This window comes from Aquarana catesbeiana, linkage group LG05, assembly GCF_042186555.1.
Source record: "Aquarana catesbeiana isolate 2022-GZ linkage group LG05, ASM4218655v1, whole genome shotgun sequence".
In the NCBI taxonomy this organism is placed as follows: domain Eukaryota; kingdom Metazoa; phylum Chordata; class Amphibia; order Anura; family Ranidae; genus Aquarana; species Aquarana catesbeiana.
In genome coordinates this window covers 147773601-147791793 of record NC_133328.1, presented here as the reverse complement: position 1 = coordinate 147791793, position 18193 = coordinate 147773601, and the positions used below count along the sequence as shown (strand labels likewise).

Genomic DNA, 18193 nt, shown 5'->3' with positions numbered 1-18193 from the left:
GTTTCAATAGCAAATGCAAAATGCAGGAGAAGTTGATCTGGAAAGTATAAACAGACTTTATTAGATCAGTTTCTCCTACTGTATGTCTAAATATACATGTGTTTACATGCTTCCAGAATATTGAACTTTTTTTTCCTAAACATAGGTAAGGGCACTTTCACACTGAGCCGCGATGGGCATTGGCAGTAAAGCACCGCTATTTTTAGCGTGGCTTTATCGTCATTTTAGCGGCTCTTTTCGGCCGCTAGCGGGGAGCTTTTAACCCCCGCTAGCGGCCGAAAAAGGGATGAAAGAGCCAGCAAGGGCTGCAAAGCGGCCCTTTGCCGGCGCTTCCCATTGCTTTGATGCTTTTTTGAGCGTCCTGCCAGCGGACCACTCCAGTGTGAAAGACCTTGGGCTTTCACACTGGAGTGACAGGAGAGGTGCTTTGCAAGCGCTATTTTTAGCGCTATAGCACCTGTAAAGCGCATCAGTGTAAAAGTAGCCTAAACAGAATGCACCTGAAGTCACGTAAACACACATGCATTATACCATATAAAATTATTATATGCATTCATATGCATTTACAAATGTCCTATGAATGCATATGTCCATATAATAGCATCCCTGTGTGAGACCTTGCACTTTAAGGCCTCATGTACATTGCTGCTGGTAAATGGACGTTCAGAGGCAGTTGGCTGCTTTTTCAGCTGCCCCTGAACTCATCCAATGTTATCTTATCAGTACATGTACACAGGTTCATTTAATGTCATTTTCAGGCAGTTGAGTTTAGAGACCTTTTTGGTATAAAAACATGAGTTCAGACGCTGAGTTTAGAGGTATTTCAAGCGCTAAACGCTTCTGAACGTGGCTAAACACGGTAACTCGTGTTTAGCAGCGTTTCGTTTACAGGCGTTTTTCATTTTTGGCTATTTTAAAAAGAAAAAAAAAAAAAACATTTTTTTTTCAAACACTTCTAAATGCAAGGCGGCTAAACGCAGCTAAACATGGCAAAACAGATGTTTTAAACGTGGGTTACTATCTGTTAAGTTAAATCGTTCAGGAGAGATTGTAAAAACGTCCTGTGTACATTAAGCCTAAGTAGAACAAAAAGAAAACAAAAAGAGGAAACTGACCAGGAATATTTGGAAGACCCAACACTATGTCACATCCCAATTGAAGATATGTATGGAAAGAATGCCCCAGGGATACTGCGGACAAAGAGAGAATTTAGAACAGGGTACACCAAATAAGAGTATAAGGTATATATATATATATATATATATATATATATATATATATAATCTATAAATTTTATTGGTACAAAAATTGACAACAATATATGTATATACAAAAATCACCTAAAAACAATGAGTGAAACAAATAGCAAATAGTGAAAACAGCTGCTATATTTGGAACACACCGCAGGTCCAGACTAAACGTCAAGTCAATGTGGTGTGTAAACCAAGATTCCCAACATGTTTCGGAAAACGAGGGGGGGGGAGATTTTTTTGACGTATATATTTCCTTCTTCAGGGGTTACATGAAAGCATGCTGTTCTATTTTTATTAAAGAGAAAGGGGTGTATCAATATTTTGATCATTTTGAGTGACATTTATAACATTTACATTAGCTGGTTTGGCATAGCAACAATATAGCACATATGGTAGGTGAAATAAATGTGTCTTGTACTCACAGCTCTGGGTTCTCCTTATAACAATACAAGTTAGTGGGATAGGCGAAACGTCTTAAATTCCACTGAACTGCATTTTCATAGTTTATTAAATTGGTAAAGCTTTGAATATTTTAAAATTAAATCCCATAAGACTGGGATGCGAGCTGGAATAACTGCAGCTAAATGGGTGGAAGCAGATCAGGTAGCCGCCTCAGAGCGATCCATCAAAGCTCACAAGGATTACCCCTTAGAAAGGAGGAATAGAAATAGAACAGCATGCTTTCATGTAACCCCTGAAGAAGGAAATATATACGTCAAAAAAATCTCCTTCCCCCCTCATTTTCCGAAACATGTTGGGAATCTTGGTTTACACACCACATTGACTTGACGTTTAGTCTGGACCTGCGGTGTGTTCCTAATATATCAGCTGTTTTTACTATTTGCTATGTGTTTCATTCATTGTTTTTAGGTGATTTTTGTATATACATATATTGTTGTCAATTTTTGTACCAATAAAATTTATAGATTTTTTATATATATATATATATACACCTTATACTCTTATTTGGTGTACCCTGTTCCAAATTCTCTCTTTGTCCACAATATCCCTGGGGCATTCTTTCCATACATTAAGCCTAAGTAGAGTCGAACATTATATTATTCACAGTTTAATTCATGTATGTTCTTTTTTTTTAAAGGGTGGTTTTACCTCAAAAAACCCCAATAAACATAAGACTATTTAAGGATTATTCTGTCTAAAACATGTTTTTAAATTTTTGTAGGAACTACTAGTACCTTTGAGTTTGATGGTGGAATAACCTATGAACAGCTGCAGGTGAGATAAATAATAAAGTGAAGTAATATTCTGCCAACAAATTTGTTCTGTATGTTGTTCCAGAGCATATCCTAAAAGATGAAAGAGAAGTATGGCCAAAGTTTTTTTTGGCTGTACTTCTCCCATGGATCAGTTGTTCTGCACTCCTGTGACCCATTTTTAGAGGACAGTGGGCTAAAGCTGACAACACAGAGCCAGTCCAGGCTCTAAAAAGATCCTGATCGTGACTGGATCAGCAGCTAGCTCAGCCTCTCAGCAAGCCAGAGCACTATTGCAAAAGGAGATGGAGGCATTTCAAACTACATCAGTTCCTAGACAACCCCCTGCCCGAGTCGAGCCGAGTGGACTTGCCGCCACGCTCGATTTGGCCCACCTGTCAGAAACCATGAAATCAGGCTGAGACAGGAGTACAGTTAAATCACACTTGTTTAATAATAAAAGAAAAAAGAACAAACATAGTCAAAACATAGCCAAAGTTCAGTAACCAGAACGGATAGTCAGCCAAGCCAGAAGTCAGGGATCAATGTAGTGAAACAGCAAGCAGGATCCAGAGCCAGAAGGGATGTCAGCAAAGCAAGTCTTGAACAGGATCGCAGGAGTTTCTGTGATGTTGACCAAGGCGAAGGCAGAGATCCTCTGGACTGGACGGTTTAAGTAGACAGGACTAACAAGCAGGATATCATCAACAGCTGAGTAACTGTGGAGAGATAGGAGCTGGCAATTAGCCAACAGCTGAGTGGCCAGCTCAGAGAAGGAAGGGCTGAGCCCAGCCCTGACACCACCTCTATGCCCGAGAAGGCCCGCCTCCCCACCTGAGCCAAGTGGACTTGCCCGAGCCAAGCCATAACAATTGCCCTCAGCTCGCCAAATGCAAGTAGCCGAGCGGAAATTTTGAAGGCTGGGTTAGGAAAAGGTGACAGAGCATCTAGGCACTGTCCTATGCTACTGCAAATTCTGCTGTTTACATCCACCCCTCAAAATATATGTAGCACTGAAAAATAATACTACAATCAAATATTTGCACTTGCAGGTGGTTTTCTAAAATCTGGCTTTGTTTTTCCTTTAGAACATGATTGAAGAAATGTTAGAAGACAGTGGCTACTATAGCTTAACTTCAAACAGGTATGTGTCATATGGAAAAAAATGAAAGCATCGTTATCAATTTTAGAGGTCAATACAAAAATTGTTTTTTGAAAATGATGTTTAATCTATGAGAACATGCAAGGAGTAGCCACATTCATAGAAGACTTGACCAAAGATTTATTTGGACATAATGCTGCTATAGTCATTCCCATTTGTTCAAGCTCCACCTCTTCTGTCATGTAATTGCTTTGGTCAAATCCTCTGCTACAATACACCATTGGAGACATCATGCTATCTGCCTAAATACAGAACTATTTTCCAATGTACAGATCACTTCACAAGAAGAAGGTTAAATAGTTTAACATTTTCTGAACTGTAAAGAGCCTTCTGACTTCACCCCTTTACCTCTACAGATCTAATTCTAATTTAATATCCACAACCCAGAGAGGTCCAGAAGAGGGTAAAATAAGGAAAATGGTAATACAATTGGTAAATAGTACTGTACTTAGTGCTTCTGTCCCTGCTGCCGTGGGCTATGGCTTATGAATACTCCAAGATCACTCAAGAGGGCTCTAAATGAGGTTCCAAGTCTCATAAGGTCAATGATTGTTGTGCATTAACCTCCTAGGCAGAAATGCCCTAGGAAAAGCCAAATATCTGTGAGGAGGTTGACGAGGGTTATTCTAGGTAGGGAAGATTGTGAGCAATTCTACCTGAAGTCTAAAATTAAACTCCATCTCTGAAAACAGAACAAAATCAACTACTTCTTTTTGCATACCTCTCAACTTTTTGAGATAGGAATGAGGGACACATATTAGCAAAAGTATGTAGGCATAGGACACACCCTCTGTCACCCCCCATAAAGGAGAATTAGACAAAATAAAATGATAAGTTGAACCCACAAGTGCTTTTTTTAACCACTACTTTTCCTTAATACTGGCTTTTGAAATGTACAAATGCAGCAATTTAGAAATTGGATGAAAGGTTTAGCACTGGGAAACACTTTTTGAAAGATAAAAAATGAGGGACAAATGAGGAGGAAAGAGAGACAGAGGGACTTTGTTCCAAATCAGGGACAGTCCCTCGAAATCAGGGACAGTTGGAAGCTATGACTTTGCAAGTGTTTTTGCATATTTTATTGAGAAGCACTACGTGCTTCTGTTTGTGAATATAGTATGAACCTGTTTTTCTTATTTCCACAAAACAGATGCCAAGTGAATTCTGTGTGAAAAATACAGCATTCCTCATAAGACATCAGTGTTATGTGACTGAAGAAGGAATGTTTAGTAATATTAAGGTTCTATGTATGATTATGTTTAAGCAGGCTTTAAAGTAACCTTGTGTTCACTTTAATACTGTTAATCCACAGGCAGACATGTAAAGAGAAATTGCACTCTGCAAGTTGTGTCCCAAACAGGGCAAGCAGAGGGCAAAGGACTAGTCACAAGTCTTGCCCATATTTTCCCTGCAGCTGATCTTTCCCTATTAGGGCTCTATCACACAGGCTGTCTGATCAGGTCCGCCTGTCAGTTTTCAAGGACCTGATCAGACCCCCCGGTCTGGATGGTGGTCTGGATGGTGGATGAAAATGGACAGGTGGTCTGTTTTCACCCGATTTCCCCATAGAGGAGAGGGGGACTGTGTCAGTGCACAGTGAGTGGAGACAGACCTATCATCTGCCTGCTCAGCGGGGATCAGCAGATCATCTTCCCCAAAATTGTGCAGTGACTCCCACCACCAATGCATTCATGCGCTCACCTTGCAATTATTCAGATCACACACGCTTTCCCCTCTCCGGGACTATACTCTAATTTCCATTCTGTAAAGCTGTTTCTCCACTCTTTCCTCCTGTGGACTCTCAGGGTAGGATAAAACTGTATCCACCTAAATAGGCGTATGGCCCTTTAAGGGATTGTAGATCTCTCTGCAACCAAGCTCACAGAGTGCAGGGGGGGGGGGCATATAGTGTAATAAGTTAGAAAAATGCTTTTAATCCAAATAGTATTGCACTTACATAAGTACAACAAAGAGATGCTCTTTTAAAATAAGAGTGACAGCGGGGCCGTGGCTCCTGCATCACTACCGGCTTTTGGCAAATCACCCGGCTCTGGAAAAACAGCGGGAGCCACGGCCCAGCTGTCACTCATATTTTTTGTGGGAACACAGTTTGTTCGCACTCTCCTCCCCTCCACTGCCACATTTGGCACTTTTTGGGGGGGATGTGGGAGCGGGTACCTGGTTTTGACAGGTACCCACTCCCACTTCTGGGTAGGAAATTTCCAGCCACTCCTCCTCCCCCACCGCTGCCTTCTGGGACACACAAAGAAGATCCCAGAAGACAGCGGGACCATTCAGAAAGCGCAGCGTGACTCACGCATGCTGAGTAGGAAACCGGCTGTGAAGCCTGAAGGTGTCACTGCCGGTTTCTCTTACTTACAATGCCGGCGCCTGCACCCGAAGCCGATTGACGAATCGGACTGGTATGCGAACATCGCAGGATCCCTGGACAGATAAGTGTCCTTATATTAAAAGTCAACAGCTACAGTATTTGTATAGACTGGAGCTCCTCTTTATTTGTTTTCAGCCACTCATCATTATACATATTTTTATTCAGTCACATCCATTTTTTATTTACTATTGAGGGAATTATAGGTAGCGCAGGACTTATTTCAATTTGTCAGTTTCATTACTGTGTCTTTGTGTGGAGGTGGCCATTTTGGTAGAGACAGGGCTTTGCTTCCTTATGCCAGAGCCTCCAGTAGGGAGGAGAGTGAGCAGCACTGTGGTTACATCACCAAATCACACTTCAGATCTAGGACTAGCAGTCAAAGTCAGCAGAGAGGAAACTTAAATGTCTTAATCAAGTTACAGGCAAAACTTGTAGTAAGTTATTTTCCCACAACATTCAAAATAAACAGACAAAAAAGGTTTTGTATGGAGATGCTTTTCTCAAACAGGGGTTTGTGGACTCCTGTTTTCCTCTAAAGATTGCTATGGGTTTCTTGAGCAATGTGTCTATCAGATAAGTAACAATTGACACCAATAATCCACTTTTTAGCTACTTGTTAGAGAGTCAATCCTCCCACTGATCACAAAACTAATGTACCATGAGCTGTAGATATAGCAATTATTGGCAAGGATTCCCTGAAACCTGAAAGTTGTTTCAAGGCTTCCTCTGTGATAAAAAGGTTGATGTTTAGAAGGTTCTAAAACCTAACACATGCTAGACTTTAATTATGATGTCACACCTCACCCCCATGACTCACAGTATTGGTCAGTGGGGCTTATTATATTTCAAATGCCTATATAGGAATTTATATACCTCCTTAACCCCAGTCTGTGAAGACACTAAAGACACTTGCTGACTTGGCTAAAATCCCCTGGCAGCATAAAAGAGAAGTATGATGTTGTTTTTTATTCCAGAATCATACTTACCTAGGTGGAAGCAGCATCGATTCGATGCTGCATCTGTCCCCGCCGGCTCTAACACTGAGAACTGAGCGATCAAACACCGTAGATCACTCAGTTCTCAGAGCTCTGTGACAGTCACCAGCTCTCTGCTCTGCCCCCCCCCCGCACTGACTGGAGTGCTGGGTTGTGGAAGGGGGTGGGAGCAGCCAGCTCAGGCTCTCAGCAGCTCACTGAGAGGCTGAGCCAGGTGCCTGTCCAGGCATATGGGCAGATCCGAGCATATGGTCGTGAGCCTGGAGGGGCTCTGTGACATCTGCTGAAAATGGGTCACAAGAGTGCAAAACAAACTGCACTCCTGTGATCCACAGGAGAAGTACAGCCAAACAAGCTTTGGCTGCACTTCTCCTTTAACCCTTTAGTGTTTACAGTCTTTTGAAGTGTAAGAAAACAATGGCTTTCCATTCATTACCTCTGCTTGGAAAGTAAATCTAAACTGAGCAGTAGAATGAGAGACAGGGAGTGTCTAGATAGGGACTGTACTAACTGGACACAAAACAGGAGAGGGGAAACACGGGAACATACCAAGTATAATAAACATGATGAAAGACAGGCTTCTGTGACAGCACAAGTCTGTCCATTATAGAAATGGACCTAGAGAGGTGGATGGATGTGAGCAAGACTCCAGTTTCTGAAGTCACTATTTGCATATTAGAGCTCTCTGTTCCTGGAGTGTCTTACAAAGTCAGTTAAAGTGTTACTAAACTCAGGACCCTGAATTCACTAGATCTGGTCTTCCATAGTACACAGAACATGAAAATGCTATTATTTTAGTAAATATAAACTGATAAATACCTTTTATCATCAGCAGTATATAACAGTCTAATGACTTCTATGAGTGTCTGTTTAATCTTTTCACGGCAGCACCTCCTGGCCCTTTAACTGATTTATGATGCCGGGAGGCAGGGCTTAAGAGCATGTGATCCGAAAACTTCCGATCGCTGCTTAGACACCAGTAACTGTGTCCAGAGCGCGCACCACACACGCTTTTGGCACAGCTGTTTGGACTGTGATTTACGTGAATTTGCGACCCTTTCGGCACCAAGGACCAGGCACCGAGAGGCCGCATATTTGCATGCGCCTTGGAGTTAAAGCTCATAAGAGGAATTTTCATTCTACTCTGACTGTTCTTTGAGGCTGCAGGAGCCCTGACCCTCTGTCAGGACAGTGCTGATTGGCCCTGTGCTGATCACATGCACCCTCTCAAGAAAAAAAACAACTCTCTAACAATACACACCAAACTGAGCATGCGCAGCTTGTCCCAGAGGCTCTGTTCTATCAGGAGATGGGTTTGGGACTGTGGAAAAAGAGGAGGATAAAAAAGAGGACAGGATCAAACAGCCTTTTTACACAATGCGGAAGATTAACCCCTTAGGTTCCACAGTGAGTAAAATGAGCATGCCTTGTTGCATGTACAGCCTGATTTTACTGTGGGTTTAGTAACACTTTAATAAACGTTCAGGTGTCTTCCAGTGCCTGATTTATGTGTCTGTGTTAATTCAGCTTAACAATTAACACAGATTCGCTTTTTCTGCTAATGCAGGTTGTAACATGAAACTCTGTAATAAATGCAAATAAGGCTCTTAAGTACAGTTTTAGTTTTTTAAATTATTTTTAGTAAAAAACAGATAATATAAAAAGCAAGTTAAATTACATAATCTAGAATATGCAATGCTAAATACACAATTGTAATACATGGGAGCTGCTTTACCAGCAAATAGATTTGTATTTCTATCCACCTGTAGTGCTTACCCCCAGAGGGGCCGCTGGTAACACAAAGGTTCTCCCAAAGTGCTACAGAGGCTGCCAGTCCCACACACCCTGACAATTCAGGCACTAGGGGATGTCTTTTTAGTAAAGTATTTTAGTGCTGAAGAACTTCAACAGGAGAAGAGTTTAGGGTCACAGCATACTCCAAAGAGATAAGTAGCAACATTAAGAGGACAAACTTCTCTATCATATTCAAAATTCTGGTAACAGAGAATGGCCAGTATATCTAGGGCCTTACAGTAGCAGTCTATATAGCAACCTCTGGCACTTAATTTCCTTCTGACATAACTAATAGTCAACAGCAAGGTCTTTACTTACAGTGTCCCAAGAGCTGTCTGCCACCAAGCATCCACAGGTAAATCCTTAGTGAAGGAGATGACAAGATCCTCTGGAGTAATCCAGAGTAATCCTCTGGAAATCTTCCTCAGGCCCTCAGCCCATCAGCTGCTGAGGTCCAGAGTGCGGTATCTTATCCCCTTTCTTCTTCTAGGGGCAACAGCCCCAGGAGGGCTGGAACCCTCCTTGACGAGAAAAGAACACTCCTTCCTACACATTTACTATCTCCCCAGTCACCTTCTGGATGCCTCCTTCCAGGTATTGGCTTGGACATGATAGATATTCACACTGATCATTTGAATCTCTCTGCCCTATACTTACTTCTTTCAGAGGCAGGTGGAAAGAATTAAACTCTCAACTCAGGAAACCCTGAACAGCCCAAAACAATCAATCACTGCTCCACTCACTACAACGGAGCAAAAAAATAAATTTAACTTAATAGCCTAACTAGAGGAGGGTGCTACACACTTAAAGCTGGCCATAGATGGATTGAAATTAAGTTGGTTCAGCAGGGGCCGAAGCCAAATTTCGATCCAAGTGTGGTTTCTCTAACGATCGACTTCTGTCAAACAGGAATGTTGGAAAAATGTTCTCAATCAGCGGTTGCAGCCAGTAGTCATTGTATTTTGAGAGTGAAGGAGTCCGGCTCGTGTGGATGGGGAAATCCACTCATTTTTTTTTTTTCAATCAGCCAGTAGCTCTGACAGACAGCATATGCAGCCTAGTGACTTGAATTTTCTCTGCAGTAGCAACAGACTGATGAGGTCACATTTCTGGCCTCTCTTTCTGACAGCATGTTTTCAGTCAGCACATGCACTTGCTGCCCTCCCTTTCTCAGTCTGAGTGCAGCTGTACAGTGTGCTATAAGTGTCTGAAATCAAGTCAAATTCAGGTACTTAAAGTTGTAAACCTAGTTATACCGCTTGTACCTACAGGTAAGCCTATAATAAGACTTACCTGTAGGTACTGTAAATATCTCCTAAACCTGCACAGTTTACAAGATATTTACCATATACGCTTGCGCCTACATCATCGGCACATTCACTGTGAATAAACGGCCCTCCAAACTGCTTCTTCACTAGCAAGTGCCGTGGCTCCCGCGCGCATGCATGGGAGTGACTCCGGCCAGTCACAGAACTGGAGTCCTGCCATCTGTATATTAAAGTGGATATTCACTGCATCTGAGCACCACAAATCAAAAACACTATTTAATTCATTTTTATTATTCAAAGCAAACTCCCACATCTATCCATGTCTCCATGCTTTATTTTGTTGTGAAATCACTTTGAAAAACAACCCCCCAGCATTTCTAGCTATGGTCATATTGAGTAAGGGCAAATGATTCATGTAGCATTTAATTTCTGGAATTCATCTGCCCTTAGCTCAAACATGCATGCAGGAGAGGGTGTGCTTGGCTGGAAAAGCCCCTCCTCCCCTCCTGAAGACTCCTGGGATGTATGACATCATTTGCTCTAGGAAACCAGGAAGTAACTGAAGAACTGTAAAAAAAAAAAAAAGTTTAAAACAAGTAAATACAGTATGATCTATTTTACTATCTATTTACCAATGCTAGCAGCATGAGGATTAAAAATAATCAATGTTGATTGGGAGAGTGAAGTTCCACTTTAATGTTCCCTAGCAGGAAGACATGCCCGGCACTAATGAGGAATGAATTAAGGAGAGGGCATACATGACTGGGTGGAAGGGGAACCAAGCCAGAGGGGTTAACTATTTTAGTGTGGGTGGTCAGTTACTGACCCTTACCTGATTGACCGAGCAGACGGGGTGATGGGGTGGAGCTGGAGAGTAGGGTTGCTGGGGAGGAGGGGCTTTGACTCACTCTCAGATCTGGAATCATTGGAAGAACGTCCCTCCCTCCCGCCCTTATGGTTCAAGGAATTCCGAGTTATTATATTCTTTGGTATGCTATGACAGTTTGGGGTCCTTGACAGGGGTCTAAAAGCTGGTCTGATTTGATAAAACGGTGGGGAGACATCCGAGGTATGGCATCCTCTAATTGGTACAGGTAGGTGTCTGAGGTCGGTTGGGTCAGCCCCCCAAGGCGGTGCTTAGCGGCTGGGGGCTCATCCCTGCTAAATGGTGCCTCAGACACAAAAGTTGGTAGTAATTTGGTACTGTCAAGGACCTGCAACCAAGGTTATCTGGATTATGTTATGTTGGTTAAAATCTTGTTGTTTAACCACTTGCCATCCATGCTATAGCCGAATGACGGCCACAGCGCGGACCTGAAATTCTGGGAGGCCGTCATATAACAGCCTCCCCTGTGCACGCTCCCTGCGTGTGCCCTGCAGGGCCCACGCGGAGCACGCTGTGGTCACCGAGTCACTGAGACTCGGGTGATCACCGATCCAAGTAAGGGGCCGGTCCCGGCCCCTTACCATGTGATCAGCTGTCAGCCAATGACAACTGATCACATGATGTAAACAAGAGCTCGGTAATCTTTTTGTTCTCCTCACGCTGACAGCGTGAGGAGAAAAAAAAGCCGATCAACGGCTCATCTGCAAGGGAGATCAGTTCCGAAAAGGAAGAGGCAATTATGCCTCATCTGTGCACACCAGTACCCCCTGCCAGTGCCCACCAGTGCCACCTATCAATGCCCATGAGTGCCACCTATCAGTTCCTACAAGTGCCACCTATCAATGCCCATGAGTGCCACCTATCAGTGCCTACAAGTGCCACCTATCAATGCCCACCAGTGGTGCCAATCAGTGCCACCTAGCAGTGCTGCCTATCAGTGTAACCGATCAGTGCCCATTATTGCCACCCATCGGTGCCGATCACTGCCACCCATCAGTGCCCATCACTGCCACCTATCCGTGCCCATCAGTGTCGCCTCATCAGCGTACATCCATGAAGGAGAGAAAATACCTGTTTTAAAATTTTATAACAAAATATAAAAAAAAAAATTGAATTTTTTTTTTTAATTCAGTCTTTTTACATTTTTTAAACAAAAAATAAAAACTGCAGAGGTGATCAAATACCACCAAAAGAAAGATCTATTTGTGGGGAAAAATGATAAAAATTTAATTTGGGTACAGTGTTGTATGACCGCGCAATTGTCATTCAAAGTGTGACAACACTGAAAGCTGAAAATTGGTCTGGACAGGAGAGGATTTAGTGCCCAGTAAGCAAGTGGTTAATAGAAGGCTGTGTCGGCCATTTTAACTCCACAAAAGAGTAGTGTGATTATTGCTAGGAGGAGGTTACAGGAGGGTGGAGTTTGGAGAATGTGGTTGGGAAATTTAGATTAATAAGATGAGCTCTGAACTACCCTAGTCATGCTAGCTAAGGATAGGTTAGTATACATTCTTCCCTTTAAGAACCAGCAACCAATACTGTTTTTTTTCATGCCTGGCTGTCTGACAGCTGAGGTCCCCAATGACTATGAGAAAACAATTCGGTTGGTTCCCTGACATAGTGATCACATGTATGCTAAGGCCTGGTTCACACTAGTGTGATTTCAGATGCGACTTGAGCCTCACAGAATCACATGACAAGGGAAAAATAACATTGTTTTCAATGGTGTCTGTTCACGTCAATGCGACTCAGCACAGAGCAATTGTGGAAAAAGTTCCTCTATTACTTTGGTGCAATTCCAGTGCGATTTTGGCCCCATAGAATGTACACACCTTATCAAAGTTGCATTCAAGTAGCACTACATAATTGCACTGAAAGATGGGTTAAAATTGTATTGCAGCAGTGTGAACCTAGCCTTAAGGCTCTGTTGACTAAAAAAGAGTCTTTAGTTTTCAGTATTTGCAGTGTCAGACACAGTTTCACTATTAAAAATAATAAGTGAAATACTCTTACTTTAAACAAAAAAGTGCATTTTTTTTTTGCACATTTGTCAACCTAAAATGAAAACAGGACAATTTATTTTTTTCGTTAAAACAGTACCAAATAATATCTTTATAAAAGATGTATAAAACATATTTAGTTAAGTAAATTAGTCATAGAGTTAGTGTTAAGTAATATAATATATTGCAGCTTACACATCCGAGGATGTGGTGGTTGCATTGGTTTTCTTATTTTTAGGCTTGTAACCTCTGTTTTTACCTGGTGATCTGGCTAGTAACACACCTCCTCTATTAAAGTGCCCCCACTCTGGAGGATGAAGGAGGGGGCACATTTGGACAATGGCATTGTCAGACTGGGGGGGGAGTGGAGAGTGTTAGATGTACTAAAAGATTTACATACACTAACAAATTGAAGCCAGTTAATACTTATAAGCAGTTACATCAAGCAGTTACATTTTGTTCTTTTCAGGATAAAGGCTTTGTAAATAAAAGATGATCATTGTAAGCACACCTGTCAGTGGTAAATGGCTTGTCTTATCCCTGTAACTGCTGTAACCCTGTAACTGCTACATCTGCAGGGCAGCTTATTCTACTGAAAAACAGACTTACTGGCAGTATTACCAGGTGAAAATAAAGGCTAAAAAAGAAAACAAATGTAGACATCACATCTAAGAATTGTTAAGCTGCAAATAAAAATATATTTTTGCTTTTGGGTTTATTACCACTTTAACTGACACATGCAGATGCTGCTAAATTTGGCCTGGGCATATAGACGTCATTGACCTCTGGCCATGAAAAGGCTAAATAGCCCAACTGCAAAATTTATAAGAATCTTGACTATGGGGTCAGTTCACTAAAAGTTAAATAATGGCTCATAAAATGCTGTAAAATACTGCATATGGTAACAATTGTGCAAGTTTTCAATTCATTAAGAATTTTGCATTAAGTACCGAATGTGGTATTTGTTCAATTCAGCGGTAATTACTGCATTATTTAATACGGTAATTTACCGCATATAGCTGGTTGCTAAGGAGCAGGCCCGGGAGGCGGGCTCCCAGCTGACAACTGAATGTAAAAAAAAAGGGGGGATGAGCGAGCGCCCCTGAACTATACCAGGCCATATGCCCCCAACATAAGGGGGTGGGTGCTTTTGGACAGGGGGGCTCTGCCCCTCCCACCCCAAAGCACCTTGTCCCCATGTTGATGGGGACAAACGCCTCATCCCCACAGCCATGACCAGTGGTTGTGGGGGTCTGCAGGCAGGGGGCTTATCAGAATCTGGAAGCCCTCTTTAACAAGGGGCCCCCAGATCCCGGCCCCCCCCATGTAAATAAGTATGGGGAATGTGGCCTGGTATGGTTCGGGGGGGCACGCGCACGTCCCCCCTTTTCCTGACCTGCTGGGCTGCATGGTCGGATACGGGTCTGGTATCGATTTTGGGGGGGGGGAACCCATTCAATTTTTTTTTTTTTTCATAATTTTTAATTGTCGGATTTTCTTTTTACATTCAGCTGATAAGTTATCCTTTGTTAAAAATCTGACGGCCACCTTCCCAGCCCGCTCCTTAGCAACCAGCTATTTATCAAAAGACAGCGTGGGGATCCCCTTGACAAGTGATCCCACCAGCAAAACCCTGGTGGTAAATATCGCTTGCTTTTTTACTCTTTGGTCCGTTTGCGAATTAGACTTAATAGTCTTAAAGCGATATTTACCGGCATTTTTTTTTTCTCAGTAAATACAGCATAATTGTTATTTATTTTTTATGAATTGGACTTAATTTACTGTATGCAATAATTTATGCAAATGAGTCACGTGACTGCGTTATCACATGCGATAAACATTAGTGAATTGACCCCAATGTGTCTCAAAAACAAAAGTTATCCTTAGAAAAACAGATTTCTGTCCTAATCAATCAGGTTTTAAAATTCTGCTTTATTCTGCTTTGATTAAATGTATTATATTATTCAGAATCAACTTTCAGCTGCAAAACTGATTGGTGTTGTATCTTTTTGCTTTTTCTTACCACTGACACCACATTTAAAGGACACGGTGTGAAGTATAATTCCCATCTCTTGAAGAAATTATTGTAAACAATCCCTGAAACATTGTTGATAACATAAAGTCATTTATTTTGATGGATTATAGAACTAGATCTTCATTTTCAGTATGTTGTGGAAATATAGACACTTATGAAAAGATATAGCCTTTTTAATTAATCAGCCCAGCCAGTATAGATAAACCTAAAAACAGAGCCGTGCATAACATTTACTATTCATAAATATATCAGCATATGTATTAATTAGTGCAATGTTATAGGTCCTTCTTCAGAAAAGAAAGGTTAAAAAATAGCATGGACAGCCAATGCTACAGAGTCTTGTGTGGTAGGAGGAAGACAGGTGCAGGACCAAGGAAAAATAGAAACGTCACATTCCTGAATTTTCAATCAGAGTTCATAGGTACACTCCAGACATACCAGATCTCCTGTGCTGTTAACACCGCATGTGACCACCACCAAAGAAAAATGTCTGCTTACCAGATATGTTAGACCTGTAAAAAGGTCAAAAACACCTGTGGCTGATTGCCCTGCCAGGGCCTTTGGACTGCAGTCTGTTCAGCACACGATGGTCCTGTAGACACTCTCTCATATCCTCTCACTTTCAGTTGTCCACGGGTATCCCATTTGAAAAATTAACAAAAGATGCTCCACATTGTATGAGATCCAGTGCTTTTATTTCAAAATTATAGTTAAAAAAGAGAGAACATCTCCCTTACACGGAAGAATAGATAACATACCACCAAAAAAAGTTAAAAAGTTAAATTGTGTCAAATATGGACAACATCAAAGATCCGTCCTCAACAAAGTATCCGTGGATGTATCTTTGATGTCCGTATTTGACGCAATTTAACTTTTTAACTTTTTTTAACCTTTCATGTTAGGGACCTGTTAGAAATAGTATTAGCTATAGCGTAACTCATCAAAGGAAAAGGATTTAAACTAAAAGGCAAAATTCCAAAGGTGTCCAGTTTACTCTCATAGGGAGGCTTGACGTATTGTTACCCTGGATGGTCAAAACAAGGCTTGGTTTTTCACTGAGCTTTCGGAAGTCAAATCAAGGCCTGGTTTGTTTTATAAACATAAAAGGTGATGACCCAGAACGTCGCCTGTGCCCCAGGACGACGTCAGTCTTTGATGAAACTAGTAGGGTGGACAACGTGCTGACGTCATCGAGACTTACGAAGTCCTGGAAGTGCAGGCATTCGTTTTTTACCGGCTGGTATTTTATCTATTCTTCCGTGTAAAGGAGAAGGCAATCAGCCACAGGCGTTTTTGACCTTTTTACAGGTCTAGCATATAATATATCTGGTAAGCAGACATTTTTCTTTGGTGGTGGTCACATGCGGTGTTAACAGCATAGGAGATCGGGAATATCTGGAGTGTACTTATGAACTCTGATTGAAAATTCAGGAGTGTGACGCTACTATTTTTCTCACTACCTTGGTCCTGCCCCTGTCTTCCTCCTACCACACAAGACTGTGTAGCATTGGATGTCCATGCTATTTTTTAACCTTTCTTTTCTGAAGAAGGGCTTATAACATTGCACTAATTAATACATATGCTGATATGTTTATAAAATGTAAATGTTATGCGTGACTCTGTTTTTAGGTTTATGCATTTTTTGTGATATCACACATGAGAGTTGCTGCTCTTTCTTGACCTATTTCGATTCATTTACATATTCCAGCCAGTATAGATAGCTTACATTAGACAGAGGTCGTTACAAACTTAGTTCTGCCATCTAAGAGCAGTTTAGCTATTGAACGAATGTTGGCTTATCCTGTTTACAAAGACACTTAATTATATTTGGCTGTTATCATATCTGTGTGTTTCTAGATACTGCTAATTCCCAGTGGGGAACAAGAACATTTGAACAATAAAATGATGCCTTCCACTTTCAAAAAGAGCCTTGTGACTGCATTTCCCCTCCAAATGATACAATTGGTATACTAAAGCTGCTTAACCTAGAAGATAATGTGGACTGATAGCAATGCCACAGAAGAATCTTATGAAGACTTGTATGTGACTGTATTATTGGACGAGCTGTGCTTGTTTCAAGATGCTTTGCCTAAAAATGCTATATAAATCAAATACTTTATCTTTTATATAAAGTCTCTTTATGTCTCAGTTTCTCTCTGGTAGAACAGTGTATATAAGTGCTTTCAACTTCAAATGTATGATACCTAAACAGATGTAATGCACAAATAAAGCTGCATTATTTTCACTGGAACATTGCATAATATCTATTTGTACTACTTCGGCATTTCATACTTTTGTGATGGCAACTTACTGTAGGCTAAATAAGCACAAAACTATTTTAAAACCTAACAAAGTAAAATTTTTGTTTTTTTTATAAAAAAGTTGTTTAAAAATATATACCTACTTTATGAAATTATTTATGCCCTCAAGTACTTGGCCCACATTATTTTATTATGTTATTCCTTTATTATTATTATACAGGATTTATAAAGCGCCAACAGTTTGCGCATCGCTTTACAACATGAGGGCAGACAGTAGAGTTACAATACAATTCAACACAGGCAAAATCAGAAGGCCCAGCTTGTTAGAGATTACACTCTAGAAAGGAGGGTCAAGTGATACAAAAGATAATAGCTGTGGGGGATGATCTTATCTGAAAATAAAAGTATAGTTGTTAGGTGGGGGCAGGATAGGCTTGTCTGGAGAGGAGGGTTTTCGGGGACCGTCTAAAAGCAGAGTAGGAGATAGTCGGACAGATTGGGGTAGGGAGTTCCAAAGGATTGGAGAGGCTCAGGAAAAGTCCTGGAGGTGAGCATGGGCGGAGGTTACCAGGGAACTAGAGAGCAGGAGGCCTTGGGAGGAACAAAAAGAACAATTAGGTTGGTATTTTGAGACTAAGCTAGTGATGTAGCTACTGGCAGAGTTGTGGATGGCTTTGTAAGTTAGTATTTTGAATTACATTTTTTGGGTGAGCGGAAGCCAGTGGAGGGATTGACAGAGAGGAGTAGCAGACACTGAGCAGTTGTTAAGGTGGATGAGCCTGGCAGCAGCATTCATAATGGACCTAAGAGGGGATAGCCTATGTAAAGGTAAGCCAATGAGAAGGAAGCTCCAGTAGTCGAGGCGGGAGATGGCCAGGGAGCGAACTGTAAGCTTTGTGGTGGAATTGATTAGAAAGGGGTGTATTCTGGAGA

At 41.5% G+C, this 18193-nt stretch overlaps 1 protein-coding gene across 3 annotated transcripts in view; it reads left to right on the top strand.

The window, feature by feature from the left end:
- Positions 1-17242, top strand: part of NEK10 (NIMA related kinase 10) — a 515946-nt gene extending 498704 nt beyond the window's left edge. Inside the window, exons 33-35 of one of the 3 annotated variants that reach the window (XR_012244412.1) lie at positions 2437-2489; positions 3556-3611; positions 16857-17242. Coding sequence is in view for 1 of the 3 variants with exons in the window: in XM_073630267.1 (XP_073486368.1) it covers positions 2437-2489; positions 3556-3611; positions 16857-16866 (119 nt within the window). In the remaining 2 variants the exon portion in view is untranslated. Of the gene's footprint in view, positions 1-2436; positions 2490-3555; positions 3612-3985; positions 4035-16856 lie in introns of those variants that run through there. The other 2 variants (XR_012244413.1, XM_073630267.1) reach the window with 2 other exon arrangements.
- Positions 17243-18193: the final 951 nt, after the last annotated feature.